This window comes from Dipteris shenzhenensis, chromosome 23, assembly GCF_047967505.1.
Source record: "Dipteris shenzhenensis isolate YYH24624 ecotype China chromosome 23, Dip_SZ_1.0, whole genome shotgun sequence".
Classification (NCBI taxonomy): Eukaryota; Viridiplantae; Streptophyta; class Polypodiopsida; order Gleicheniales; family Dipteridaceae; genus Dipteris; species Dipteris shenzhenensis.
In genome coordinates, this window is record NC_141618.1 from 27139403 (window position 1) to 27167263 (window position 27861).

A 27861-nucleotide genomic window follows, 5' to 3' on the forward strand; every position below is an offset into this window, starting at 1 on the left:
AGATTCTGGCCTATAAAGATGTTTGTAGTCTCCTTATAGCTTGTTCTTCATTTGGTGGATATCATCCACAAAATGAGCGCTATGATAAGAAATATTATTTAAAAAATACTAGCTCTTATGTGAGTGATAACAAATTCTCTATTTCTTGTTTTCTCATCCTTATTTTGTCTTGCTCCTCCTTCTCTAGCCTCTTTTGAGTCACAAAGTTTTATTTTTGCAATTTGTGTCAATGGTTAGGTGCATTGTCTATTATTTATCTCTGCTCTCTTCACTTCATTCTCAGCAATCCACTCTAAATTGCCACTTATTAGTTGCTTCACTTGAGATATGGCTTTGAAGAGATCCATGGTATGTAAAAAAGGCAAAGACTAGGTTGTAAGAATGCTATAAAGAGAGAAAGACTATGGTAACTTTGTAATGAGGACGGTGGGAGAAGGTGAGATGGAAGAAGGAATGAGAGAGGAAGTGCATTAAGTAATGAATGCAGCTATAGAGAGCAAGACAGTGGCAAGTTTGTAATGAGTAGGGTGGGAGAAGACGCAAAACTCGTGATGTGGTCTTGCATATACTTTGATGAGGTCTTCAAAATCATCTTGGGCTCCCAAGTAGGTGCCTAGGACATCTATGATCTTATCAAAGACTAAAAATAACTCCTCTTCTCTATCAACTAATGGAGTACAAGAGACAAAATTGTGGAAGGTAGACCTAGCAGAATCCATGGTAGTTTGGTAGCTACGAGAACTATGTCTATGATCTTGAAAATTTGAAACTAATGTAACTTTATAACCTATATATCACCGGTGGGGCAATGACCTCTTGTAACATATGGACTCATTCCTCCCTTCCACTGGTCAACCATAATGGCCAGTAATCCTTCAAACTGACCTGTAAAAGCTGGCATAACCGCCAACCATGTGTCAGTTTTAAAGTCTCTCCAAAAGGTCCTATCGTATGACATGCCATATATCCTCCTCGTATGGGGACTTTGAAGCGGGTGTTGGTACACCTATTCTCATAATTTACCCATTTGCTCAATCTGGTTTTCGCACAATGCCTCAATGCTGAGAAGCTATAGAAGTAAAGTGGCCTTTTTCTTCTTGACAATGGATCACTGATGTGAAGATTTTGGTCAGTCTACTAAATAAGACTGCTTAGCTTGGTGTGTCAAGCTCTATGTTAAATCTTGTACCATATTTTAGTGTTGCATTGGGAAGAGCTACACAAATCTGCCAGAGGAATTGCCAAATTCACTTTAGAGTATTGCATCTGATTTGAGATAGTGTGCTGTTCTGAAATAACCATACTCACATTGAAGCAATTAAGCTCTGTGCCTACTCTCTCTCTCTCTCTCACAGAGAGAGAGAGAGAGAGAGAGAGAGAGAGAGAGAGAGAGAGAGAGGTATGCCTCCATCTATTTTGGTTCTGATTTGATAAGGAGGTGCTAAAAGCCACGTCTGCTTCTTTAGGGTTCAATCTTGTGTCCACTGCTGATGTCTATTTATCCATTTGGACTGTGATTGGGGATGCTTGATGCTAGTACATACAGGCTAGCATAGACTAAAAACCGATTTTGGATTTCCAGCCTTATCTTAAAACCATAGACATTGTTAGTTGTTGGCATACTAAAGAAATTGTGCTGTCTTAAAGTGAAATATGGCCGTTTCAATTCAATAATACTAGTGGCTTTATCAGTCTGGGTCCTAATTTTACAGCACCAGAGAATGCATACCGTTGTCAAAGTTGAGCTCACTGACCACATTGACTGACCTTCAAATGGCCTTTTTGTTTTGATGACAGCAAATTGTTCCACCTGTGCTCAACTCCCTGGGCGATCAAGACAGCCGGGTACGGTACTATGCCTGTGAGGCACTGTACAATATTGCAAAGGTATTATCGATTTGTGTACAATCAACAGTTCACCCTTCAACGAAGGTTATTCAAACTTTTATCAACAATTTGATAGTTTTAGAGCTCCTAACTCTGGTTTATTGGCAGGTAGCTAGAGGAGAGTTTATTTTGTTTTTCAATCAAATATTTGATGCGCTGTGCAAGCTTTCAGCAGATTCTGATGCGAATGTGCAAAGTGCTGCACATCTCCTTGACAGGCTTGTTAAGGTTTGCCCATTTTCCAGTTGGCATTGATTGCAAGTGTATCATGTTGTTGTGAATGCCCACTAAAGTGGCTGGGGGTTGTGTTGTAATCAACTTATTCCAAAATATGTCTTCTGAAGGTAACTGCTTGCTGTTCCTTATTTTAAATAAAAGCGGTGCTGGTGCACTGACCATCGCAGCTCTTTCCATGCAGGATATTGTCACAGAAAGTGATCAGTTCAGGTGTGTTTTTCCATAGTTCTTTTTTGTTTCTGTACGCATTTAGATACTTTCAGTGCCTTACAATGCCTTGCAATAAAACACATCGAAGGTGAAACATGGTTTTTATCTTTGTCTTTCCTTTTGCGTCAATGCTTTTGTTTCTTTAGATTAGCCCACTGCTTTTAGCAAGATTTACCAAAAAAAGGGGGATTCTGGTCATGATACTGGTCTTTGGTTGTGCACCGAGCAGCATTGAAGAATTCATACCACTGCTTAGGGAGCGGATGAATGTTCTTAATCCATACGTTCGTCAATTTCTGGTGGGATGGATAACTGTTTTAGACAGTGTACCAGACATTGATATGCTAGGGTTCTTGCCAGACTTTCTTGATGGTAAGTGTGCACTCTTACTTTTCTGAAATTAGGTAGACGTTGCTAATTGAGACTTTAACTCTTAAAGTTTGTGATATCCTTGCTTTTTACCTGCATCTCAATGAATGCTGTAAGAGCATATATCTTTCTGTTTGAGCATGTTAGTGTCCAAACTGCACGAGTTGTAAGGACTGTTGTGTAACTGAATATGCAGGTCTGTTTAACATGCTTAGTGATTCCAGTCATGAGATTCGGCAACAAGCAGACTCAGCCCTTTCAGAGTTCTTGCAAGAGATTAAGAATTCTCCGGTGTTAACTTTAAACCCGCTTTGGATAACACATCCTTGACATTTGACCTGTTCGCCTTGTTTGTTTGATGTTATTTACTTGTGCTGTTCATTGCCTAATGATTTTGCAGTCAGTGGACTACGGGCGAATGGCTGAGATTTTAGTGCAAAGAGCAGGATCTCCAGATGAGTTTACAAGGTTGACTGCTATTACTTGGGTAAGTTATTGCACATAGTAGGGGTCATTTAAGATTGAGTTTCGGGTTGCCATAGCTGTCCTAAGTGGAAATTGAGATCTTGAAGATCCACTGTCCGATGAGCTACGAACGAGACCATTTTACTTGAGGCTTTATATTGTTAGCATGGATATCTTTGCTTGAAAAATGAGTGCCAATTTTGATGATCCAGGTAAATGAATTTGTCAAACTTGGGGGGGACCAGCTTGTTCCCTATTATGCTGATATCTTGGGATCAATATTGCCATGCATATCGGACAAAGAGGAGAAAATCAGAGTGGTAAGGTTGTACTATTTCTGTACCTCTCATGGGACGTGGCATGATGCACTTTGAGACCTTTTTAACATGAGGACATTATCTACCACCCGACTTCAAACTAATTTTGCAGCAAATCTGTCAGGTTGCAAGAGAAACAAACGAGGAACTTCGGGCTATCAAGGCAGATCCAGATAGTTTTGACATTGAGGCCGTGCTTAAAATTGCCAAAAGGTCAGCACTGTTGATTTTATATTCTATGCATTGTGAGATTATCTTTTTTTATCATGTGTGTCTCTTACAATTAAGCAAGTATTAAGCTGATAGATAGCGGCTTATCCTTAGGATAATGAGTACATAAGCTATTTCGTGTCCCTCCCCCCTTATCCTCTGTGTGCACGCTTGTGTGCAGGTGCGAGTGTGCATGTGTGTGGGCATGCACGTGCAAATGTGTGTGTATATTCATTAAAAAAGGCTCTGAAATAACAATACATTTGCACTGAATGTACCTGAGTTTATACATGGGGGGCAAGGATTGAAAGGGAAAAATGAAGCCAAGTAATCCACATAGAAATTGAAACGAACTATTAGATAGAACAATACATAGCCAAGACATAGCTTTTGAAGGTAATCCTAGTCTTCAATGCACCAGAGGATGGAGCAGGTGTGAATGTGTGATCACATAGCAGCTTGAGATGGGAGATGAAGAAACAAAGTGCCAGTGTGCTGAAACCGGCCTTCAGTAAACCAAAGGGCAGTAAACTGTAACTAGCTTAGCATCCATGTCATTTATAGCCACATTGCATCTCTTTCAACCACTTCCATTAATTAATTGTCACTAAAAAACACTAAGAAATAAACTGAAAAATAACTGGATGGAGGCTAGAATGCCCCTGCTCAATGAAACATCACACGAGACACTTACTAGCCCCAAATGCCTTGGCGCCCCTTTCGCTATTTATTTAATTCTTTTGAGAATGGAAATCGCTTTACAACAAGGGCGCGCCCTTATACTGTTCTGCTTGCAATTTTCCACTACCAGAGCCAACACTTGGCCTCTGCCTAGTATCTCAATGCCAGGGTCAAGGCTAAGGCATAACTCAAAAATTGTGTCACCTGACTGTGACAAGGAGTCAAAGCAAATCCGCAGAAATGCTCACATAGCCTCAAGGCATCAAATTGCAACCAATCTATTCCTCTGGCTCCAACAGGCATACCCTCTGTGACTAGGTACCTACTTACAGCTTGTAATGCCCAGAAAGAACTCCAAACAACAAAATGCAAAGCAACAAGCTTCCAAGATAGTAAAAGCAAACGAGAAGGATGTCAGAATGTCCATACCCGCTGTCCATGGGGGAGGGGCAAGCTCTTTCCTGCTCCTATCCTCTGCCCATGCCCCCAGGGGTGTAGAAGTGACTTCCAGCCAAGGGTAAAGAGAGAGAAAGTGGGGATACAGTTTCTGAGAGCTCGAAAGAGAGGGAAGAGCAAGGCTCACGGGTGTAGAAGCTAGAAAATAGACGAGAGAAGCTGTTCTGCAAAGAAGGGAACCCCAGAAAGGGAGCAGGAGGTCCTGAACAGCTCCAAAAGCCTGCCTTGAAGTGCATGCCAGCTCCAAAACACCCCGAACAGCAGCAGCCCCAATCCATACAGCAGGGAAATCAGTCCGCACTGCAGGGTGAAGGTTCCGCACAGCCCGCCTAGCTCTGCACTAAAGCAATAAATGCTTCCGTACAGCCGTACGGAAGCCTTGGAGAGAGACCTTAGGGTCAAAGGTGAATGACAAAAGACCAAAAGACCTTGGTATGCGTGAGAATCAAAGCAAGAAGAAGAAGAAACATCAAAACCGTGGAGGGAGAGGAAGGAGTAGGTGGGCATGCATGAGGGGCTGCCACGTGGCCCCCTCATTAATGCTCTAACCTACCAAAACCAATGAAACATTCCTCACATTAAAATCTTAACCCTCCAAACCAATGAACATTGGTTTCTCTTGGGCCTAACCTTTAGACCCCTCAACCCCTAGCATTTGGGCCTAGTAGGTGCACTGAAAATTGGACTAGGGACTTTCTAGGAAGTGGGTGCTTCCTCTAGGCTAGTCCCCTCGGCCAAAGCGACCATGGAAGTAGCCACGGGGTTAGCTACACATGAAATTCACGTCCCCTCAACCCCTAGCATTTGGGCCTCAACCCTCAACCTTTAGACCCCTCAACCCCTAGCATTTGGGCCTAGTAGGTGCACTGAAAATTGGACTAGGGACTTTCTAGGAAGTGGGTGCTTCCTCTAGGCCAGTCCCCTCGGCCAAAGCGACCACTGAAGCTGGGATATTTGAAGTTGCAATAGTGATTCGCCTTGTACGTTGACTTCAGGGATCTTTTTTGGACTTGATTCTTTGATCTCTGGAAAGGCTTCACGCGAGTGATGCGACATATCGGAGATCCCTGTGAGAAAAGCGTGAACTTGCGCTCTAGTTTGTACCATTCCTGGAAGAAGATTTGGGCTGCTCCTTGAGGTTGCTCATGTTGGAGGGGGCAGGCGAGGCAAGATGGAACCACCCGTGGAAATCTGGTAAAGGAGGTCCTGTCTGAGGTAACATTGGTGATGCCGAAAGTGGTGTTACTGCTCGTGAGAGGACAGGAGTAGGTTGCAGAGTCCATGGATCTGAGAAGGGATAGGGAGCTGCTGTCGGAAGTGGAGGATATCCAGGAGAAGGAGTGCCTTCGAAGTGTAAATACTGTCTTGGAGAAGGTACAACCTGTAGAGGAGGATATCTGGGAGCTGAAGGAGGTGGAGAGTACCCTGGAGATGCTGAAGGTGGGGGGTAAAATTCTCTCCACAGATGGACAGCAAACTCTTGAGGAATATCGGGTTTCTTGGTATCTTCGTGTCTCGTGGAACACAACCTGTACTGTGCTGAGGAAGTAATGTAACTGAGGTGCCTCACGCAGAAGGTAGAGGATGTGGTCCAAATCACTAGGAGGGCACGTGACACAGAAGACCCACGATGCAAAGGCTCCGAAATGGGCTGGTTGTGCAATCTGAACACGATATTGTGTGGTAGATGATGCCTGAGGAGGGGTTTCCATGCTTTAAGGGAGATTCTTTCATTTGCTGTAATTTGTGAATGGCAAGAGAAGCCTTAAAAGCAGATTGGAAAGACTCCACTTGGCAATGATTCAATCTGCCAAATTGTTGCGTAGAAGAGGCCTGCAAATCGCTGTCCGGAGATCCATGTTGCAGTGGTTTGCGAGGAGCGGATCGAGGCTTGTCTGGTCCAGGTGTTAACAGGCTGTCTTCATCGCGAGAGGAGGCTGCAACTGTTGCTGATTTGGCAGGAAAAGATGGCGAAACAAGGGGGGGGGCTGCAGGCTGTCAATGGCGAAAATTGGTTGCAGTTCCCAGGGCTGAGTTTCGGCAAATAAGGCAGTGCTGTTGCTGATTTAACGCTGCAGGCTGGCAGGGAATGGCAGGTAACCAGGGCCGCACATGGGCAAGGCTAGGGCTGCATATAGCGAGGGGGCTGACAGCGAAATAGCGATGCAGGGCTGGCAGCGAAAATGGCGAGGCAGGGGCTGGCAGCATGAATGGCGAGGCAGGGGCTGGCAGCGAGCAGGGCTGGTAGCGTGATTGCGCATGCAGGGGCTGGCAGCGAGCAGGGGCTGGCAGTGTGATCGCGCATGCAGGGGCTGGCAGCGTAACCTGATTGACGAAAAATCTGTAGGCGTTGAAAAGGTACGTCCCTTTTGTTTTTTTTGGTTCGTTTGGGCTGCCTACATGGGGTGGTTGCCCAAAAATTAAAGGGTGGGTGACCCTTGGGTAATCTAGGGTAGACCTAAAGTTTGGGGCTGGGTTTTGTCTTTTTAACCCCTTTAGGTCCCCTTTATAAGTGCTTGGTGCCTAAAAGGTTTGCCTATTCGAAGGGGTGTGACCCTTGGAATAGGTGCACCTTTTCATGAAGGGGTGTGTCCTTGTTTTTAAAAGGGGTGTCCCTACATGAATAGGTGTGTCCTTTTGTCCACGATGGGGTGTGTCCCTTGGGTGAGGAGTCGAGACTCTTCATCAAAAGGTGTGTCCGATGGTGGAAAAGGTGCGTCCCTTGGTTTTGGGACAGCCCAAGCACCTGAAAAGACACGATTTTTGTCGTGTCCATTCACATCAACTTGTGATGTGTGGGAGATGGAGAGGCCATAGATGACTTTAGGTAGGGTTGGCGCTTAAAATTTTTACGCTCATCCTCTCCATCTCTTCCATGCACAATGTGCACGGGTATCCTTCTAGCGGAAAAGATGTATCAGATCGGCACTAGAAGGTGGGGGGCATTTCCTACAGGCAGGAGCAAATTTTGCTCTGATACCACTGTAAGAAATCCTAGATTTACTATATTTAGAAATGTGCTAAGGAACAGAAAGGGGACTGAGATAGCAGAGAACAAGGAATAATTGTATTGCTTGAATGTCTGTAGGGTATCCGTTGTGTGTGTCATTCATACAATTGGGCCTCTCTTATATAGAGAGTGAAGAGTCACACATGAAAAGGTGTGTACTCCAAAGGGTGTGTGCATGAAGAGGTGTGTACCCCTTGTGAAGGGTGTGACCCTTGATGAGAGGGTACATTACAATAGGAATGTCTCTTCAATAGGATGTCTCTTGTGAAGGGTTGTGCCTCATTAGGAAGTGTCCCGTCGAAAGGGCAAGGGTTGTGCCTCATAGGAAGTGTCCCGTCGAAAGGGCATACCCTTCCACAAGTGTCCATTCATCAAACCATCCATAAGTCTAGAAATAGAGAAAGGAATACGTCACAGATCGTGACAGAAAGAGCTGAAAACTGAAAAGGAAAAACTGCTGAAACAGAACCCCAAACCTCTACTCCGAGCCTGGCTATGGTGCTGTGTGGTCACCCTCTATGGATCCCGTTTGTATTGCTTGAAGACTTGCTGCTGCACATGCGAAGTTTGGACGGCCTGGGGCTGCACCAAGGCTGGAGATGAAGGCTAAAAGCTTGAGGCTCTGGATGAGAAATGGGGGGGGGGGCAAGGCCCCCTTTATATAGGGGCTGGATGGGCCTGTTGGGGCTGACCCAACCAGCCCATAATAGCTGACCAGCCAGTCGCGGTTTTGGTTGGGCTGGTAGGTCTTTTCCCTCAGCCTATAGATAGGTGCCTTTCCTTGCCCATTCTGCTTTCTTGGAGCTGCCGTTCGGGGCCCTTCTAGGGCTCCTACCGACTGCTCCTGCTCTCTTCCATAGGCCAGCCCTTGGGGGCCCTTCTGGGCTCCTACCCTAGGCTAAGACCTAGACCTAACTACACCCTAAGACGAAAACACTAACCTTCTGAGTTCTTCAATGGGTACCAGTGAACATGGACTGAACTAAGGCTTGAGAGACTTACCTCCGTAGCTCATGCCTGACTGTCCCTGGAATAGGGCTCACAATGGGGTCACGGCATACGACAACATTACCTAGATAAGGGATCTACTAGCACTCATCAATGTAGCCAGGTGCCACCTTGTACCCAAGTGCAGGGGTGCATGTGACACTGTTGCCACATCATCGTCGTATAGTCCACGTGGCTAGTTGCCATGTCAGCACCCTGTAGAATCTACCATGTTAGTGTTGACCTGAACAACTTCCACGTGTCTGTAGGCTACATCAGCATCTTGGGGTGCTGTCCTTGTGGCCAGAATGCCACAACATTATTCGGGGTGTCTGTGTCCCACATCTGCATCTTTTCTTATGCATAGGAATGATATGGACAGCCATATGCTGTTATCAACGTGCAGCCACAACGTGCAGCCCATCTCATCGTGATGGTGGATGGCTGAAGGATGCTACCTCATCACTGTAGAGTCCAAAAAAGTGGGGATTTGAATGCTACTGCTATTAAAAGCCCTCTCTCCCTTAGAGCATGACCCATCCACTAGTGCACGCGCACACGAGAGAGAGAGAGAGAGAGAGAGAGAGAGAGAGAGAGAGAGAGAGAGTTAAAGTCTTCAGAAGATTAAAAAGGGTCTATGAGATTGAAAGAAACTGATACAAGGAAATTGATGGGTGGAGCCACTAAACATGCATCAACACCGAGGACATGCAAAATCCATAATCCATAACCTTGCCTATGATGGCGCCGGTATAGAAAAGGGAAAAACTCTCTGAGTAGAAGCCAATGAGTGTCAGGACGGGGATGTCAGTGTGTGAGGCTACAAACACCCTGTGATAAGGCTCTAGTATTTGTCTGTGTGTATAGCTCGCTGAACTCTCCTGGTTGTGGCTTTGCGGCGAACAAGTGCCACAGTCACTCCTGTGGGTCATAAATTGGGTCTAGTAAGCATGGAACCAGTTCCCCAAGTGTGATGTGTGTCTCAGTGCGCTAACGGATTTGATGTGTCTTTGTCTTTGGCTCAGGCGCCCGTGACTGCTGTCTCTGTGAGTTCGGCTAGACATACTATATGGCTAAAAAAACTCCCTGATCATTCTTTGGATAGGGTTTGGATGTGTGTCATGATCACCCGGATGTGTGTCATGATCACCCCTACGTGGTCTGAGCAAACACTCCCTATGTCGTACAGCCTCATGAATGAATGTTGCCAAACACATCTGGTTTGGGTGAGACAGGAAATTGGGTAGGGAGCCGAAGGGGTCTCTAGAAAGACAGCGGTATCGACCTTTGATCTCTGACTTGATCTCTTGGGAGTCGCACAAGGTACAAATGCGGCCCTCTCTGGGTATGCCCTCCGCTCGGTCCCTCTCTATTAACATCCATTGGAGGCCTCGTTGGCCTATGGGACAAAGTCAAAGTAGAGTCATACAAGCCTTTGTGGGCTGGCGCTAGGGCCTTTGTTGAGTACTAATCTATACTACTAGCAAAATCATAATGATCATAATCAATCATGTACAAACTGCATTAAATTAGTCACGAAGCTAGGGCTTAGAAACCAAAGCTTGATATAGTGATGGCTCTCTGGTGAGCTGTGAACATATCGTATCTTTGTCTGTCTCGCTGTCTCGCGCTGTTGCGGGGGACGCGGTCTCCTGGATCTCTTAATTCTCTTGGCTATGTGTAGAGTGACCCCTCGTCCTTGTTAGCCCCCCCTCAGGAAAGCTGTGATAGGTTGGACCTCTATAGAATGTGCTCTTGGCACACTCTGTCTCATGCGTGGTCTTTTTGTCTCTCTCTCGGTAGCACTGAGTCGGCTCTCTTTGATCCAGGATGCCTTTATATCAACTAGCTCCTCCTCCTCTACCCCGCCGTGTCTTGGAGCTCTGACTCAAATGCGTAAAATTCTCTAATGCGTCGTTGTGCTCAGTTAGCCTATATGTCCTATGGTCTAGATGTAACCGGCCTTTGACTGACAAAGGGCAGTATATCTTACTCTATTATCTCACAACACCAAAATACAGCCATCATGTACCATTGCCATTGCCCACACACAATACTTAAGAGCATATAATTTCACAGCATAGCATCACTGAACCATACAAAACAAGGGAGGCCATAATGCCCCTACTCAATAGCATACACAGTGACACCTGTTGGCCCCAACACTTGGCACCCCTTTCGGTATTTATTTATTCACTGGTTAGTTCAAATACAAGGGACTCCCTTCTTGAACTCACCTGTAGGTGCAACCCAATACAATGCTAACCCGTGGCTGTGCAAGTGTCCAACTCCCGGTGCTATTCTCTTGGTTTCCTTCAATAGCCAAGCATTTCACAATTAGAACAACCCAACATCATGCCAAGCAATGCATCCACACCAATCAAAGCCATTACTTAGCCCAAGGCTTGCCATTGCACCCCCAGGAAGAGAGTATCACAACCAGTGCCCCAATCCTCTCCCGGGCTAACGGTAGGGCATCCAACCTTCCAGAAACTCGGCAAGAATGACAGTAGCACAAAGCAGAAGGAGAAGACAAGAATTCGGCCAACAATATGGCTTCAGATGAAGGAAAGGAGAACTTCTGTCGCGAAGAAAGTCGAGAAAAGCTTCAGAAAAGGCCCATAATGAAGACGCCCAGGTTCAGGGAGCATGCCAGCAGCAGGAAACACCAAGGGGAGGAGATCTGTCACGCAGAAAGCTTCAAAATCGATTTCAGCCAGCAAAGGGAGAGCAGAATGGAGATTTCGGTCCACAAGAAGCTCTGAATTCAGTGCGCCTTGCACCAAACAAGTGAGGCGTCCAAGAATAGGGCTTCAGATGAAGAAAAGGAGAATTTGTGTCGCGAAGAAAGTTGAGAAAAGCTTCAGAAAAGGCCCATAATGAAGACGCCCAGGTCCAGGGAGCATGCCAACAGTAGGAAACACCAAGGGGAGATCTGTCACGGAGAAAGCTGCAAAAATCTGCCATCTTTAGAAGAAGACTCCTCTAGTAGGGGAGAAGACCCATAACATCAAGGAAGACTAGGGAAGGGCTCCAAGGCCTTCTAGGTGCTTCCAGATGTGACACACAGGTGCCATAAGTCAAGCAGAGAGGCCACATATGCTCCACACACAGACACATGGCAAAAAAGACGTGGGATTTTAATGCCCCTAGGGGGTCACTTTGGAACTCATGACCCTAATGCTTGAAACCAATGACCCTAGTATATAGGACCTCTAGTGGGTCAATTTTTAAAGCTTGACCCCAGTGAACTAAACCAATGATATTAGAGAATAAAACCACTCTAATAGCACTAGGAGTTGCACTTGTTGCACATGAAATCATAGGTACCCTTTGGACATTAACTAATGCCCCTAGCCTGGCACCCCTAGGCCAAATTCAGTGACAGTCAGTTTATTCACTTCACCATCACATCCCCATGACACCAGAAAGCCTCATGCTGCTCTTTGATCCGTCGCAGTAGTGTCTCCTTGTGCCGCCGCATCTCCATCAGATAGAGCTTAATGCAAACTCGAGCATGGAAATGGATTAGTTGTGATAGTGTAGAGAAAGTGATAGCGCTTTCAGATCTCATAGTAGGTTGGGCAAGCACAAAGAAAATGCTACTCAGTCTCAATCCCCCCTAGCGTGCATAGCATGCAAATCCTTTGCTCTTTGGGTATACCTGGAGCTCTCCCGTCCTCGATCCTCAACTGATGGAACAAAACCCGCATCTATCCAATGGCAATCCTTAATGCATGTGAGACTCCTCTATCCTCGAGATACTGCTGATGATAAACCCCTCCTCCGATACTCTCAAGAAGTGGTCACGGTAGAAACTTGAGGGGAGCTTCTGGACCCCTCCCCAAGTCCGATATGTATGGAGAGAGAGGTCCGAGATGTATGGAGAGACGTCTCTGAACTCTTTGAGCTATGTCTAGAGTGACCCCTCGTCTCTGTTGGTCGCCCTTGAGGAAAGCTATGATAGGTCAAACCTCAATAGAGTGTACTATGGGGACTCTCTGCTGCGCATGTGGTCTCTGCGTCCCTCTCTCGGTGGTATCGTGTCGGTTGCTTATCTACAGTGCTCTCATATCGGCTAGCTCCTCCTCCTCCACTCCACTGTGTCCTAGGGCTGACTCAAATGTATAGAAGTCTGTGAAGCGTCGCTGTGCGTGGCCATCCTCTATGTCATGTGGTAGTGCCATCCCCTGCTGCTCTCTGATCTGTCCAGTAGTGTCTCCCTGTGCCGATGCATCTCCATCAAATAAAGCCTGATACAGGCCTGGCCATGGGAATGGATCAGTCGTGATAAAGGGCCGAAGCCACTCCCCTCCAGATAGAGACAGTGGTAGCGCCCCCGGATCTCGTAGTAGGTTGGGCAAACACAAAGAAAATGCTCCTCTGTCTCAACCGCCCCTAGCGTACATAGCGTGCAGAACCGCTGCTCTTTGGGTATACCTGTTGCTCTCCCTGTCTTGATCCTCAATTGATGGGATGAAATACGCATTTGACCAATGGCAATCCTCAGTGCATGGGAGACTCCTTTGTCCTCGAGATACTGCGGTCTGATGATGAATCCCTCCTCTGATACTCTCAAGAAGTAGTCGCGGTAAAACTGGGTCTTGGTGGGGAGCTCCTGGTCCTCCCCCCGAGTTCGGGATGTATGAAGCTGGAGGAGGTCTAACCGTATGATACGGTTGATCTCATCTCGCGGGATCGACTTAGGAGGCGCATCCATGCTGTAACTGAAAGGGGGGAAGCCTGTCCATCTGGATATTGTGCCTGGCAAGCCATGTAGATATGTGTGCATACCATGTGTTTGCCCCGCTCTCTGCCAGCCGTCTGGATTACTCTAGGGCCAAACCTCGGAAGTCTCCAGTGGGGTAAGTCCCAGACTCTGTGGATGAAAGTCACTGTTTGAAAGATGGCATCAATTTGGAGAGGTGTCATGGCGAACTTTGCTTGTACTATCTCATGTGGGACTGAGGGCTTACATCGGATCATCCTAGACCCCATCATCACCTGTAGCCGCTCAAAGAAGATCGCATCCCTAGAAGGGTGTTGCATACATGGTAGTGGGTCGCACCAGTGTGTCAAAAAGCCAGCCCTTCGTAGGTGGATCTTGGAAGTGCGCCTGGAAGCTCTATTGCTCTAGTCTAGCCAAAGCACTACGTCCTCGTGTGAGCCATGCCTGGGCCACATGGGTCATCGTGAAGATGGGTCCTGTGAAGATTGCTCCCAAATATGTGTATGACTGCACTATCTCCACTAGCTCGCCACGATAGGTGAAACTAAGTCACTGAATCACTGCTCGTGAGGTGCTGAAGATCATAACCTTAGTTTTCCCAAGGTTGATCGTCAGGTCTCTCTCTCTGCATAACACCTCTAATGCCTCTAGATCTCTTTGCAGTCCCTCCGCCAAAGAGGATATAAGGACTATATCATCAGCGTATAACAATTTTTGTATGAACCCTTGCCCCTTAGGCGATCTATGAAAGATGTGATCTCATCAATGTAGAGTCCAAAGAGAGTCGGTGAGAGAGCGCATCCCTGCTTCACCCCAATTGTGCTCTCGACCCAATTGGATAGACCGCCCGGAGCACGGACCCTACCTCTGACTAACTCATATAGGCTCATCACACCCCAGATCAATGTCTCTGTCTCTTGTAGTCTCTTGATCATCCGGGATCGTGGGATAGTGTTGAATGCCTTTCGAAAGTCTACGAAACATGTGTAGACTTTCTGATGTCTGAATCTCGCTTCCTGAATGATTGCCCTCAGGGTGAAAATGTGGTCTAGAGTAGAGTGTTGCCTCTTGAATCCTGCCTGCCCTAGTGCTCTCTGCCTCCGTGCCTTTGTATGACGGCTGACCTCCCTCTCTAGTACCAATTCATAGATCTTGGCCAATGTGTGGCCAATCATGAGGGTGTGATAGTTCCTGGTGTCCATGAGGTCTCCTGCTTTGTGTATCGGTATGATAGTAGTGGTGCTCCATGCTGGTGGGAAGTCGTGACAAATTGCAAGGTTAAACATATGTGCAAGAATCGGTGCTAGAATCTCCTGCCCATGTGCGAAGTACTCTGTCTGGAGGCCCTCATGATCTCGTGCTTTCCGGTTGTGGAGCCGGCGAAGTGCAGCCCGCACATTTTGCGTAGTGAATAGTTGGCAGGTAGTGGGCTTGGGCATAGAGGACATGTCTGACGGTGTTTGCCTCGGGACATCATATAGGGAGCATGCATAAGTGTGCCACACTCCCGGATCAGTGATGGGCATGGGTCACCTTTTGTTGTCTGATTATCTCAGTAGGGTCTCTCTATGTCGGCGCATCTCAATCAAATAGAGACCAAGGCAAACTTGGTCATGAAAGTGGATCAGCCGAGAGAGTGGCCCAAAACTTTGTCCCTCCTGAAAGAGACAATGGTATGGTCCAAGGATCTCATAGTAGATTGGGCAAGTACATAGGAAATGCTCCTCTATCTCCACCTCGTCCAGTGAGCATAACTTGCAGATCCGTTGCTCTCTAGGTGTGCTTGCGGCTCTTCCAGCCTCGACTTTGAGCTGATGGGATGAGACCCACATCTGCCCAATCGCAATCATCAGCGCATCTGAGACTTGTCTGTCCTCCAGGTATTGAGGTATGATAATCACTCCATCCTTTGATACTTTCAAAAAGTGGTCAGAATTGGATCTTGGTGGGGAAGTCCTAGTTTCCCCCCCAACTCCGTGATGTATATCCGACCATATGATATGGTTGCGGGGCATTTGAATACCTTGATTGACAAACCATTTGGATATGCGTGCGTACCAAGCCGCGCTAACCCCTCTCTCAGCTAGTTTTTTGGATCACTCTAGTGCCAACCTCGGTAGTCTCCAACTAGGCAAAGCCCTAACCTTATGAAGATATGTCACTGTTTGAACGATGGCGTCAATCTAGAGTGGTATCATGCGAACTCTGCTTGGACTATCTGATGAGGCTTAATCTTAGACCCCACTATCACTTGTAGCCTCTCGAATCTCTGCCTATCGATCATAGAGGGATCACCACCCCAGAAGGATGGTGCATACATGGCTGTTGCTCTCACTAGTATATCAAACAACCATCCGTTCATTGGGTGGAAGTTTGCCTAAAAGCATTGTCGTCTAGCTCGGTTAGAGCCCCTTGCTCTTGTGTAAGCCATGCCCTAGTTCCACGAGTCATCATGAAAACTGGTGCTGTAAAGACTGCCCCTTGCTAAGTGTATAACTACACGATCTCCACCGTGAGAGAGAGAGAGAGAGAGAGAGAGAGAGAGAGAGATGGTATGATATGATTGTATTAAAGTCTACGTGAGATCCTTCATGAAATATTCCCATGCTTATTGTTGTTGCACAATTCTTTCAGGGAGCTTGGGAGTGAGTGGGAGGCAACAAGACTTGAAGCGTTGCGATGGATCTCGGTTCTTTTAGAGAGACATAGGACTGATGTATGCGTTTGTTCTCTCCATCCTTCCTTGCTTTAATTCTCTTTATTAAAAAAAACTCTTACCGTGTTGACTATTTGCGTTGTACAAGTCTCATGAGCTGTGGCCCTGCATACGTGTTTTAATTGATGTTTATTTTTGAATGTAACTTAGGTTATAGTTATCATTAACTATTTGATTCGTATGTCATGAAACTTTATTTATATTTAAGAATGGATTCAGTCTCATGCCAGTATAGATATCATGGAATGGATTGATATGTTATGTGATTTAAAGGCTGAGATGGGAACATGTTGACCTAAAAGGATGTAGAGTTCTCTAACGAATTTTGTAAGGGTACATTGACTTTCATCAAGGTTATGGGAAACAAACTAAGATAGTGTTTTTGCTAAATTTTTGAATTTTTTTGATGATCTGTAAGAATTGTCTTTGGAATTTATAGCTTTGCAGTTTTTCGTGATTAAGTTATAACTATTGATGATGCTATTCTTTATCCCCCCTGCCTTTATTCATTGCAATGATGGATACCCAACCTAGTTAACACATTGCGTTTGGTCAAGGAAGCCATCTTCACAAAAGGAATTGTAGAGGTATGGATGCTTTGAAAGCAGCTAGGTGTAGTTACCCAAGAGATTCCGGAATCTTTCGAAACCGAGATGGTTGGGTACTGATGAGAACATAAGGGTAGTTTTGCTTACTAAGTTCTTTTTCTTCTTTTTTGACCTGCCATAGGAAGGCCTTAGTGAAGATGTGTGATAAGAAAAGAAAAATAGGTATTTTTAAAGGCATTTCTTTTTATTTTAAGGTGATTGGTCCAACTATGCTCCTTGTAAGAGGCTTTAATGCATGCATTTAGTGACTTCGTCCTCTTTGGCCTACGCCCCTGCCCCCCCCCTCTCTCTCTTCGGGAGGAGCTTTCATGTACTTGTGATATTGTATTGCTCAGGTCCCATAGGCCGGTTTTGGTCTTCAGAGGACGATAATATATTCTTCTTCTTCTTCTTCTTCTTCTCTGTCTCTCTGTCTCTCTCTCTCTCGTTCTTCTTCTCTCTCCCCTCTCCCCTTTCTTTTCTCCTTTTCTCTCTCCTTTCCCTTCCTGTGGAGGAGGAGCTAGCCGATATGAGAGCAGTTTGGATGAGCAGCCAGCACAGTACCACCGAGAGAGGGGTGTAGAGGCCACATGTGCGATAGAGAGCCCCCAGAATACACTCTATTGAGGTTCGAAATATGACAACTTTCCTCAGGGGAGACCGAGAGAGATGAGGGGCCACCCTAGACATAGCCCAGAGTGTCCAGAGAGTGAGGAGACCGCGTCCCCAACCTCAAAGTGAGAGAGCTCGACAGACGTAGAAACGAGACATCTTTGCAGCAAAGTCTCACGGTTTAATACAAGGCCAGCTAGTAGCCAAAGGATATGCTTAGGCGGAAGGATTCAACTATCAAGAAATTTTTCCTCGACAACAAGAATAAGTACCTCCAGAATAGTTCGGACTTTCTTGAGGGATCTCTTTGTTGAAGCTAAAAGGAAAAGTGACAGAGGTTACATTTTTCTGCTTCTCTTGCTGCCATTGCGCATACCATTCCCTCCCTCCTATGCTCTTGCTGTAAGAGAGTAAGGTTGTCATCCTCGTATATCTGAGTCCCTCTCAAAGTTGTCCTCATGCTCATGAGGGTAGACCTGTCCATGGCAGTCCAAAGCCTCATCACTAGTGGTCTTGTTGGTGTATCCGCCTTGCCTTGCCCACTCTGCAAGCTGTTTTGCATGTGAGATTGACCCCCATCTTGGTGAACAAGGCTTTATCGTCTACCATTGGGGTGTCTCCCACTGCCAAGACATTCAGTGCCTTACTAGCCCTTCTTTTTCCCCCTCCAAAGCTTCAGAGATGAATTCCTTCTTTGGGGCTGTTGATGCCTCCTTCCACTGCTGTCCATTCAAGCATTTCTCTTGGTGAGCTGTTGTGTAAATTCAGCGTGTGTGCCATTCATAGTAGCTTGCATGAATTCCCTCTCTTTCTTGAGAGTAGCATTTTCTGTTTTGAGCTCTTCCATGGCTTTGCAACTTCCTTCTGAGGTCACTCTCATATCCTTCACCTGCTGTAGTTCAATTACCAATGCATGGTTTTCTCATTCTCCCATCCTGCTGTTTCTTTTTCCCAATCCTCTAGCTTTGCCTTCTCTTTGCTCCATTCATCCTACACTTTTTCCCCTTGCTTCTTGATTTCATTGAGCCACGTGAGCTTTCTCAGCCAGGAGAGCCACATTTGTGGTCTCCAAACTATCAAATCTTCAGTGCAAAGCATATTTTGTTGAGGCAGGCCAACACATCTATTATTGTTTTATGAGCTGTCATTATTGAGAGGGCTGTCATAGCATTTTCCAAAGCTTGTTTGCCCCATGTGTCTTCTACACCCCCCCCGTGTAGGCATTGTGCAAAGAGAGAAATAAAGGTCTATTAATGTCCACGGGAGACCTACGGGTCTATGGATCTACCAAAATACCATCTAGTACATCTGCTTAGGGAGGGCACATGGCAGCTCCCTAAGTGTGTGTGTGTGTGTGTGTGTGAGAGAGAGAGAGAGAGAGAGAGAGAGAGAGAGAGAGAGAGATTAATTTTTTTTTTCTATTTAGGTGCTATCTCATCTTGACTCACTATTCCCTTCGTTGCTTCAGTCTCTATCAGACTCTTCTGATGAGGTATGTCTTGAGATTTTGCCTTTGTTCCCTCATATATTTTGTCTTTTCAAGCTGCTTTGTGTTTTGATTGATGGAACTCTTCTTCTTTGTAGGGATCTTTTGATAAAGCCATTAGCAATATATTGAATCATGAATGTGAAAAAGTACCTAAACTTTGTTTGACCTCTTCCTTTGGATTGACAGGTTGTGTTGTTGGTGCTAGAAATACATGCTTGCATTGCAAGGGACACACAACATTTTCGCCATTTGATGGTCTTCCTCGTTCATCGGTTTCAAACTGACCACTCACTTCTTGAAAAGTAAATATTTGTTCTTTTGCCTTGGAGATGGTTGAAGTGTGCTAAACACAGGAAGGAGGAAGGGAAAGGAAAAAGTATGTCGGTAGAGCAGAAAAGGAAAAGATAAGGGAGGCAGACCACCCCCTTGTGTGTGGGTTGGTTAAATGGATTTGGTTGAGAAAATTCGATGTTGCATTATTCGAGGCTCCATGTTTGTAGGATTGTCTTGAAGGGGCTTAAGATATTTATCAATAATGGTGAGATGAGAGAGGTGTGTCTAATATTTAGCAATAATATTTCTTGTTTGCATGATGAGATTTTGAACTTGTGACAAATGAGTGCTTGCTTATGAAGGCACTTGAAGATTTTTAACCTCCGTTGTTTAGAGTTTGTCATTTTATGAGAAAAGGATTTTGATTGGTGATAACGAAAGTTGAAACGCTTTTATTTTGATATGCGATAGATTAGATGGTATGGGTAATGTAGTACTTGCTATGTAAATTAAACAGAGACCCTTGAATACTACTTGCTATGCAAATTAAGCAAAAACCCTTAAAACTGATTTATCTTCAAGAGCTAATCCAAGTACGGTAGAAAGTAAGTAGAAGATATGGTTTATGTGTTACCTACATGTACATTTACGTTAGGGCGTGCTAAATGGTGGGAAATGTAATTTGCTTGAACATGGTGGTTTGAATGGTGCTGTTTTGTACTTTCCCGTCGAATACTTATCATCATTGGTTGTCCTTCAGAATTGTAGGATACATAACAGGGATGTGTTGCCCTATCAGCTAGATTTAGATGCTCGTTTGGGAGAGACTAAAATGAAATCATTTAGACTTCACAAGCAGTTGTAGCTTGAATGAAGAGATTTTGGACTACTTTTTGATTAGCCTTCTCCTTTAGTGCCAGCCTTCTCATGGCTGAGTCTGCCCTTCACCTCCGGAGTGCCGACAGAAACTCAGTACGAAGACTTTGTATAAATGGATGCTCAAGTATGTGTGGGTGTGTGGATTTGTATGTGTGAGAGCATATTTTTATGCTATGGTCTACCCCATTGTTGGGCGCTGATGACGTCAGTGGGGATGTCATAGTAGCTAGTCGTTGCTATGTGTGATGGAGTTTATGGTTTTCAACCTTGTGAGTGACTATCATGAGATTGAAACTGCACTATGTTGTGTTTTTAGAGGATGAGTTTGGGAATGTTCCTGGATTCATCTAGGTATATACATAACAGGGATTTGGATGTTTCAAGATGGTTGGATCAGTGTATTAACATTACTTTTTGTGCCAGTGCTTGTTAATTTATTCCCTAGACACATGGCAAATCTTAGTAGCTTAGTTTTAGTACACGCATCACGCACACCTGCACTTGTATACACATACTCTCTCGTGCAGGGACACACATACTTTTTTTTGGTTCTTTGTTTTTGTTTTTTTGTCTTTTTTGGGGGCCGGGGGGACTCTTGGGAACTATGTAGAAGTTATAGATGTGTACCAGATTAGGCCTTTGTGTATAGACTACCATCCACTGGGGCACCTTGGAAACTATGCACAGGGTACATATGTGGACCAGATTAGGCATGTGTGCATAGACTCCATCCACTATCTTTCTGCAGCGTCTGGGTTTTTGCAAAAAGCATTAGGTTTGTGAAACTCAAGTAAGAGGGATAGATCACTGCTTGTTTAGAGGTACATATACATTTTTTAAAAGATTGAATCTTTGGACGAGGTTTAAGCAAAGTGTGTAGTCATATAATAGGTTGTCGCTCATCGATATAATATTTTGTCTGAGCCATTGCAATAGTTCGATGAGAGACATTGGAGCTGAAGACATTAGTAGAGAACATAGATGTGCTTAGGATGATCAACAGAACTCATACTCAGGTTAGTGCCTAACTTCAAAAACACTTCTTGCTAGAAGTGTCGAGAGAACTTAGGATCTCTGTCACTAACTCTATCACAAGGCAACCCATACAGTCTGAACAACTTGTCAACAAATTGATGAGCCAGTTCTGGGGCCTTGACGATTGTCTTTGTGGGTAAAAAGCTAGCCATTTTCGTAAATCGATCGACCACAACCAAATAGCACATGGCCCCACTGGGTCCGTGGTAACCCCACAATGAAGTCCATGGAAATACTTTCCCATTTACTTCCAGGATGTCAATAGGATGCAACAATCCTCTAGCCCTAAAGCGTTCTGCCTTATTTATTTGAAATTGCTGGCATTTTACCACTTAGTCACTAATATCAGCCTTTAATCTAGGCTAGTAAAATGCCCATGTCACTAAATCATAGGTTTGGTTAATCCCTAGATGACATGTGGTTAGAGCGTCATGACCTTCATATAGCATCCTCCTTTTGACCTTTGTGTCATCGTGAACACAAACCTTCCCATTTTGGAAGAGCAAGCCATTGCGATTGGAGAACGAACCAACTGCCACCTGAATAGATGGTATGACCCCAGAATCTTGATCTATCTGTGTGGAGCTCCCTGTTTGGACCTGCTGCCAATACCGTCTGAAATGATTGTCGGTCCTACACAGCCCTCGCAAGGAGTCATAAAGGTCAGCTCCTATTTCCATATCAAAATCTTGCATTAGTTCAGCCCATCAACTCAGGCCTATCGCATATATACTTGATAAACTCAAACGTGGCTCATATAGTTTATGTCTCCAAGTTTTTTAATGCGTATATAACTGCATATACTTTCTTCCCCTGAGTCAACCACCCAACTCGGGTATCATCTAGCTTTTTGGTCTCAAAAACTACATGTCGGTCCTCTTGGAATAGAGCCGCACCCATCACGAAATCATTAGCATCAATCTTGACTACAAATGACTGACCGGGATCGGTTATTAAGGCCAATATAGGTGATTCCTTTATTTTAAACTTCACAGTGTGGAAAGCCTCTTGAAGTTTATGGAGACAGGATTGTTGGACCGAAGTCCCCGTGAAGGAGGTTTGTCAAGGGAACTATCAGGTTTGAATAATGACTGACTTCTTGAGAAAGATTGTGAGTCCTAGGAGCTCTGGAAGTTGCCTAACTGTTTGATGAATAGGCCAATCTAATACCCTTTTGGATCCTCTCATGGTCAATGCTCACGCCTTCATGGGAATCTCATGTCCAAGATATAAGAGCTCGTTTTGGAAGAACTCACTCTTACTCTTCTTCACGCATAGTTTCTCACGCCTTAGAGTCGCTAACACAATGCGAAGATGCTCAACATGTTTGTCGAGAGAATGGCTATATATCATAATATCGAATAGGAATACCACTACAAATATCCCTAGATATTCTTGAAAGATGTTTTTCATCATTTGCTGAAAGGTCGTAGGAACATTTGCGAGACCAAAAGGGAGCACTAAAAACTTGTACTGGCCATACCTAGCTATATGTATCTGGTGGTAACTAGTACGAAGGTAAAAAAGGCAGCTCCTCGAAGTCTATCAATTGGATCATGTAGTTTACACACATCCTCCAGCTTCCTCCCTTTTTATACTACGAAAGCACCGGAGCTTTTCAGCAACTGCAGAAGTTTTCCATGCATCTGGTTTAGACGGTTCATTTACATTATTGAACTCAGATGCGAAAGAACACAAAACACATTGGTTTACTTCATAATCAAATCTTGCCATCATATTTACTACTTCCAAGTAGTTTACAAGAGGACAAAGTGAGAATCAAAATCACCCTGCAATACATAGGGTATAACCTATGACCCTACCAATGTGTTTGGACATTAAGTTTGTGCAACTATTCTTTCCCAAGAATTATATCCACCCTATATAGATTCATGAGCATGGTATCTAAATTCTCGGAGCAATTTTGAATAGTGATGGGAATCTGTGTCGCATGGCGGTCCCATATCTACTTGCCTATTGCCATGTCCAGCTTCTATACATGGTCACTCGCCTGTGTTGGGATGATCCGCATTGCACGGCGGTCCCATATCTGCTTGCCTACTGCCATGTCCACCTTCTATACATGGTCACTCGCTTGTGTTGGGATGCCCAACTTCTGCACAAGTTTAGCTTCAAGAAATTATGAGAACTTCCAGAGTCAACTAGGATGTGAACTACCCTACACATGATTGACCCATACACACATTCATGTTGAAGCTACAACCTTACTTGCAAGAACTTTGATTCAAAACTATGGTATGCATGGAAGATATAGTATTACCTTTGGCTTTTGTCAAAGTGGCCCTCGCCTTTCCACTCAACTTCGAACACTGCGACTTCGCATGTCCCCTTTCTCCGCAACCAAAGCAACGGTTTTCCTTGACATAACGAAGAGTTTGCTTAGTCTTTTTCACTAGCTTTGCAGCTGCCTTAGTCGGAGTCTCCAAAGGACTTGCCGCTTAATAGTATGGTGTCCGTGAGAGGGGATGGGGCTCGCCGCTTAAGGAACCTTGCCAGAAGTCTTTAGAGTTGTTACTAAACAAAATGTTTAGTAACTCCTTGTTATGGCGGATGAAAGCCTGCTTCTTCATATGAATCAGATGTTTAGTAACTCCTTGTTATGGCGGATGAAAGCCTGCTTCTTCATATGAATCAGTGTGTGATCAGGGCAGGCCGATCCTCTCAGAGCAGTATGCGGTCAATGTCTCTAAGTAAATTGGAGAGACATGCACAAGATTCAGGTTTTAATTTGTGATCAAAGTGTATGTCCTGGTAATTAGTGTGTGTGTGTGGACGGTGTCATAGTGTGATGTAGGCAGTGGTGTGGATATACTAAAAAATAGATAAGTGTGGTCTGCTCCTAGACGTGGAGGTAGGACGGAAAAGTCAGTAATATGTGAAGTGCAGATAGGAGATCCCACGAGATAGCCAATTACGCTGGAGTCCCCCTCCCCAAGCGATTATAGATGATAAGATCATGTATCGTGCCCATGTCTAGTGATTGGGGCATGCCTGCCTGTTGATATAGCCTCGTGTATATCAACATCTGGTAATAAGATAGAATCATCACGGAAATTCAGAAGTGATTCCTAGTGTGTATGTGTAATTGCGTTGAAGTCTTGAACAAGGAAAACTTTCTTGCGGCTTGAAAAATCCAGTGGTAGCTGTGCAAGGGATGTCATGTGGGTACTCTGACATTGAGAGCCTTACTGGTCCTCTACTGCTGCTCCAAAATGGTGGTGCCGTAGGCTCCCATTTCAGGATGTCCACCCATATGGAAGTCTCTGCACTGGCTGATTGCATGCTGGCTATCTGTGTCTCAACTGCCTCAACTGCTGGCCCACTGCGTGGGCTGTCACCACGGCTGCCATCTCCTTATGGAACTGTGATATCTCCTAGCTCAGGCTATGGATGAGACGGTCGTGCTTTGCCTCTCATGTGCAAAGGCGGTGTATCTCTAGGAGAACATGGTCCCAAGAGCCATCGTGTAGACATGCAGCAAGTAGGGTGTGAATGGGGGCTGGGTCGGGGGTGGAGGATGGTGAGGGGGACACCTGGAGCGTCAGCATTTTGAGACTGACTAAGGAGGGGGAAGGTGCTTGATTGAGGGGTAATGGTGAGAGAAAGGAGACAAATTGTGGTGGGGCATAGCGAGTCGGACAAAGCGGAGCTTGTGCGGTCACATCCAAGGATAGTGGTACTGTCACCTCCAAGGATGGTGTAGAGGATGTCGGTGGTGGTGATGATGATGATGAGGATGTAGAGGCTGATGTGGAATTTGAAGCTGCTTGGGAAGAGGCCTTGCTGGCTGCCTTCTGTGTGGCAGTGCGATCAACCTATAGGCCACTGTGGTTGCTGCGTTTGTTCACATCCTTGAACGTGAGTTGTTTCTGTTGCTTCTCCTTCTTCTTGAGTCTCTTTCTCCTTATCCCTGTTATCCCCCTTTCACCATTTCCCCTTCTCCTATTTCTTTTTCATGTTTTCTTGTCTGAAAGAGAATGACCACTAGGTGATGAACTGAAGGGGGTTCCTGCCAACAATAACCCCTGCCAGTGAAACACTTAATCGTCGAGATGATTTGGGTTTAATTTGGAGCTGACGTTGCTGATTTCTGATGCGACTTGTAAGCCCTGTTGTGTGCAGCCCGTTTTTGAGTAATCAAATCTGATTTTCTGGGTCAGTCACTGTCCCTGGAGTGAACGAGCAGAATGCACAGGTCTCGTGGTACTTTCCTGGTCGTTAATGTAAATTCTAGGGCCTAGAAGAGGCCTAGAGCTTGTAGTCCAGCCTTGGAGCTGCTTTGGAGCAGCCTGTGGGGTGATCTGCAGGCACAGAAGCAGCCGTGTACTACTGGCGTGGGGCAGAAACAGCCCCCCGGAGTGGAGCAAGGACTGTTGACGTGGCAGAAGACTGCTGAGGTGGCACTGTCATGTGTTCGTGATTATATGGCAAGCTGGTGATGTGACTGGCCGATAGCCGATGTGGCTCTACCTATGCATGATGATGTGGCAGTGTCACTTGTGATGATGTGTCATCTGAGATGATGGGGGCAGAAAGAGAGTTATTTCAAAAAGTAGATGAGAGAGAGAGAGAGAGAGAGAGAGAGAGAGAGAAAGAAAGAAAGATATATTAACGTCCGCAGGAGGCCTCGTGGGCCTGTGGGACAAAAGTGTGGAAACAAAATAAACTCATACAAGCCACTGTGGGCTGGCGAAGGGCTCGCTAAGGCCCTCGCTGAGTACTAGAAAACACATAAGCTGAAATATTAATGTAGTGCATCATATCAAGTCAGGCCAGAGAAGCCAAATAGTGTGTTACATGAGTGAGGCATGTCAGGCGCTCAGGGCTAATGCTCCAAGAACATGATCTGGCTCCATGTATCCAGGCTCCGTGATAGCTCTCTGGTGTGACACAAAGAGCTCACGTATCTGCATCTGTCGAGCTGTTTGGCGCTGTGGTGGGGGGCGTGGTCTCCTCGATCTCTGGATCTGATGGGCTATGTCAAGTAGAGAGAGAGAGAGAGAGAGAGAGAGAGAGAGAGAGAGGAGAGGAAGAGAATATTTGTAGAGGATATTTGTGGCCAAACGTGTCTGCTGCAACTTTAAATGGAAGAGGGAGTAATTCTTTGCTGTTGAAATGGTTTTCAGCCCAGAAATCACTCGAAATCCACCTGGTAATCACCTTCTCTGAATCGCAATTCAATGTAGGGGATTTGTCTAGGGTCGGAAAACAGAGTGGGCTGGTGCGTAGACTAACAACAAGAGAACTAGAGAGAGATGGCTGATTTGCTGTAGCTGCTGAAGTAAAGAGAGGAAGATAATATTTGTAGAGGATATTTGTGGCCAAACGTGTCTGCTGCAACTTCAAATGGAAGAGGGAGTAATTCTTTGCTGTTGAAATGATTTTCAGCCCAGACATCACTCGAAATTCACCTGGTAATCACCTTCTCTGAATCGCAATTCAATGTAGGGGATTTTTGTCTAGGGTCGGATAACAGAGTGGGCTGGTGTGTAGACTAACAACAAGAGAACTTGGTTGTTGCTTGGGAAATTTCAGGGCGGCTAGGCATAGAACGGTGACGTTTCTGTCAGAGTCGGAGTTTGCAATACTTCTATTTTAACAAGTGTTGTACAAGGTGGTATAGCATCCCACCTCATTGGACCTTAGTACCATGCCACGAAGTCTAAAGTGCATCCACTAGTGGTGCAAGATGCTCGTTGTTGTTTCAGGCGAGTGTTGTATTCTAGGACATGGTATTTTAGAATTCGCCTCCCTTTTGTTTGTAAATAATCTTATGCATTTTCTTGGATAAATCCCTTGAAATCGGGCTTGCCGATGCTCAAAGCTTAGTGTTTATCTTTCTCTCCTTTGTGAGCAATGATACGTGAATGGTTTTGTGTCTATAGGGTTCTCTCTTTCTCACACATGGAAATTTTGAGTCTTATTTTTGATTAAGCTAAGGTCCCTCAATGGCCCAGGAACAATGTACTTTCTGTATTCTGGCGATAGGGAATACAAATGGTCCATGATGGGCGCACTTTTTGTATTCTGGTGATAGGGAATACAATGTAAACTTATTGCACCATTACTATCGAGAACCTAGACAACCTCCAGATGGTGGATATCTACACCCTTGTGTGTTGGTGTTCTCCTTGTTTCAAACCCAATGCTTTCACCCATAAAATGACAAATGTAGTGTGGATTTTCTTGAATATACACAATAGGAATGTGAAAGTTTGCCAAGGATTCTACTCAGGTTCCAGCATATTCACAACTGGCTGACTTTATGTATTTGAGAGAGTAGTACTTGTCTACACCATGGAGTCTGCCATATATATCAGCATATGATTAGGTTCGTAAGCACATCCTCCAAGGACAAAAACACCAAAAGGATTGCTGCAAACAATCGATGGAGGGCAGTGCAATTTGCAAAGGAAGATTGGGTGCTAAGTGCTTTAACAAGGCAAGATTAAATGGCTCAAACTGATCACAAAACAGTTTATGTCAAGTTCCTTGTGGGCGCATCCTAGATGTTTGAAAAGATTAACGATGTATCATTTCAGTTGCATTTACCACCTCATCAGTGAATACATAATGGCTTTAATGTCAGCCTAAAGTATAATGTTGGATGTTGACTGGCTGTTTGTAGTGATAAGCCTTAACATGAATGAAGGGTCAAGATGAGGTGATCAATCCAAAGTATATTCTGTGG

The 27861-nt window shown here is 45.1% G+C and overlaps 1 protein-coding gene across 1 annotated transcript in view; it reads left to right on the forward strand.

Moving 5' to 3' along the window:
• LOC147887191 (ARM repeat superfamily protein) overlaps positions 1-27861 on the forward strand; it is a 53883-nt gene that overhangs the window by 16601 nt on the left and 9421 nt on the right. Inside the window, exons 4-14 of the mRNA XM_087394168.1 lie at positions 1798-1887; positions 1996-2115; positions 2306-2334; positions 2564-2706; positions 2900-2994; positions 3104-3190; positions 3381-3488; positions 3610-3698; positions 16193-16274; positions 18900-18965; positions 19149-19264. Coding sequence (XP_087250294.1) covers positions 1798-1887; positions 1996-2115; positions 2306-2334; positions 2564-2706; positions 2900-2994; positions 3104-3190; positions 3381-3488; positions 3610-3698; positions 16193-16274; positions 18900-18965; positions 19149-19264 — 1025 coding nt within the window. The remainder of the gene's footprint in view (positions 1-1797; positions 1888-1995; positions 2116-2305; positions 2335-2563; positions 2707-2899; positions 2995-3103; positions 3191-3380; positions 3489-3609; positions 3699-16192; positions 16275-18899; positions 18966-19148; positions 19265-27861) is intronic.